This window comes from Dipodomys ordii, unplaced genomic scaffold, assembly GCF_000151885.1.
Source record: "Dipodomys ordii isolate 6190 unplaced genomic scaffold, Dord_2.0 Scaffold15, whole genome shotgun sequence".
Lineage (NCBI taxonomy): Eukaryota > Metazoa > Chordata > Mammalia > Rodentia > Heteromyidae > Dipodomys > Dipodomys ordii.
The window spans coordinates 15456606-15459265 of NW_012267231.1; the positions used below are offsets into that span (position 1 = coordinate 15456606).

The 2660-nt window shown below is 61.0% G+C and overlaps 1 protein-coding gene across 1 annotated transcript in view; it reads left to right on the forward strand.

Annotated features, from left to right (window-relative positions):
* Positions 1–2660, forward strand: part of Islr2 (immunoglobulin superfamily containing leucine-rich repeat 2) — a 5242-nt gene continuing 2582 nt past the window's right edge. Inside the window, exons 1-2 of the mRNA XM_013011922.1 lie at positions 1–36; positions 1975–2656. Of these exons, the coding sequence (XP_012867376.1) occupies positions 1983–2656 (674 nt within the window). The 5' untranslated portion in view covers positions 1–36; positions 1975–1982. The remainder of the gene's footprint in view (positions 37–1974; positions 2657–2660) is intronic.

Below are 2660 nucleotides of genomic sequence, written 5' to 3' on the forward strand. Positions count from 1 at the left end.
CACAGGCTGCGCGTCCTGAGAGCCGGCGAGCCGCAGGTAAGCTATGGGGGAGACGGCGCCCCCCAACCTCAGCCCAGGCAGGGTAGGTCTGGCCTGGCACATCGACACCCCTCAGCCCCCTCTACACCCACACACTAAGAAAAACTGGGAGCCTAGGAAGGGTGGGGTCCCCAGGACCAAGGCGGAAGAGGGGACTCGAGATCTCAAAGATGGGGTTTGACAGGGGCGCTGCCAAACCTGACCGGGCACTCCAATTGGGGGCGGGGAGTCTCTAAATGTTTGTGGGGCTAGGGGTGAAGTTTTATGGGGCGTGTATGGGGGGGTGCTGCTCCAGGCATTATGGAGCCATGGAGAGCGCTTGGATTTCACTAGTGGCCCCCAAACCTGTTGGCCAGGGACCCCTCCCTTCCCAGGAGCGGTTTGAGATTTGTGCAGATCCAGCTTTGTAGTCGCATCCCCGGTCCAGGCATGGGGGGGGGAGGGGAGACGCTTTTTCCACGAGGTCACCCTGGAGCTGTCCTGCCTGGGGTTGGGGGTGAGGGGCTGCAGGCTGGGGACCCACAACTTCACAGTCTGCAGAATGCTATGCTGGAGGAAGGAGGGCTCCCCTAGACCCCATGTCCCTAGCTCCCAGTTCTCCAGGATCGCCCCGCTGCTCAAGGTGGTTGTGTGCGCCTGTGTCCGAATGTGGGTGTGAGTTCGTGTGAGGACGTGTGTCCTTGTGTCTGTCTGGCGAGTCGCACAAATGAGGCAGAACGCACTTGCGCGTGGTGGTGGAGAACGCTAGGCGAAGGCTGGGTGTCACGGAGAGAACAATGAAGTCTCTGGGGTGGTGGCGTGGGTGTCTGGGCGCTTACGTGTTGTGTCTAGCCAGTGCCTTACGAACCTCCGGATAATACAGAGACCGCCAGCTGCATGGCCACGTTCGCTTCTGTTTGTATCTTTGTGTGTCTGTGCGGGGCGTGTGTGTGCCAGCAATGCACGTGGCACAAAAGCATCCCCGACAGGGCGGCAGGGACCAGGGGATCCCTTCTGGGCCACCCCTTCATCCCACCTGGGCCAAGGAAAACTGAGGGACAGAGTCTGGGAAGTAAGGTGCCTGTGGCTCATGCCTGTCATCTAAACTTAGTCAGGAGGCTGAGATCTGAGGACCACAGTTCAAAGCCAGCCGGGGTGGGGGGGGGAGTCCGTGAGACTCTTCTCTCCAACGACCTGGCAAAAAGCTGGAAGTGCCGCGGTGGCTGAAGTGGTAGAGCGCTAGCCTTGAGCACAAAAGCTCAGGGACAGCGCCCAGGCCTTGAGTTCAAGCCCTAGGACCAGCAGGAGAAAGAAAGAAAAGAAAGAGAGGGAGAGAGGGAGGGAGGGCAGGAAGGAGGGAGGGAGGGAGGAGAAAAAAGAAAGGAGAAAGAGTGGGGGAGGGAGGGAACCTGGGGGTGGGGCAAGGCTATGGTGAAGGGGTTGAGGGGGGAGTATGGTTCATACATTCTGGAAAAGGAATTCAGGACACCTCCCCAAAAAAAGCCCATTGCATTTCTTTCCTCCCTCTTTCTTTTCTTCTTTCTTTTGCGGGTCCTGGAGCTTGAACCCCGGGGGCCTGGGCACTGTCCCTGAGCCTCTTTGTGCTCAGGGCTAGTCCTCTACCACTTTAGCCACAGCGCCACTTCCAGCTTTTTCTGTGATTAATTGGAGATGAGTATCTCATGGACTTTTCCTGCCCAGGCTGGCTTTGAACGGTGATCCTCAGATCTCAGCCTCCAGAGTAGCTAGGATGGCAGGGATGAGCCTGGCTGTCCCGTTGCATTTCTACGACCTTTATTAAGCCCCGCTGATGATCGGAAGAGGTCCCTGGGCACAGAGGGTATTGCAGGCACCCAAGGTGTGTGTGTGGAGGGGGGGGGGAGCGCAAAGCTCTATAGAAGGGGCCCTCGGTCACCTCCCCCCACCCCCGCCCCTTCTCTCGGCTTCCATTTGCAGGAGCTGCGATGGCGCCCGTGCGCGGCCTGTGGCTGGCGTGGGCACTGTTAGGAGTGGCCGGCGCGTGCCCGGAGCCGTGCGCCTGCGTGGACAAGTACGCCCATCAGTTCGTGGACTGCGCGTACAAGGATCTGCGCGAGGTGCCCGAAGGTTTGCCAGCCAACGTGACCACGCTCAGCCTGTCGGCCAACAAGATCGCGGTGCTGCGGCGAGGGGCCTTTGCCAACGTCACCCAGGTCACGTCGCTGTGGCTGGCGCACAGCGAGGTGCGCACGGTGGAATCGGGGGCTCTGGCCGTGTTGAGTCAGCTCAAGAATCTCGACCTGAGCCACAACCTCATCTCTAATTTCCCTTGGAGCGATCTGCGCAATCTGAGCGCGCTGCAGCTGCTCAAAATGAACCACAACCGGCTGGGCTCGCTGCCCCGGGACGCGCTCGGGACGCTGCCGGACCTGCGCTCCCTGCGCATCAACAACAACCAGCTGCGCACGCTGGAGCCCGGCACCTTCGACGCCCTGAGCGCCCTGTCGCACCTGCAGCTTTACCACAACCCCTTCCACTGCGGCTGCGGCCTCGTGTGGCTGCAGGCCTGGGCCGCCAGCACGCGCGTCTCGCTGCCCGAGCTGGATTCCATCGCGTGCGCCTCGCCCCCGGAATTGCACGGAGTGCCCGTGCACCGCCTGCCG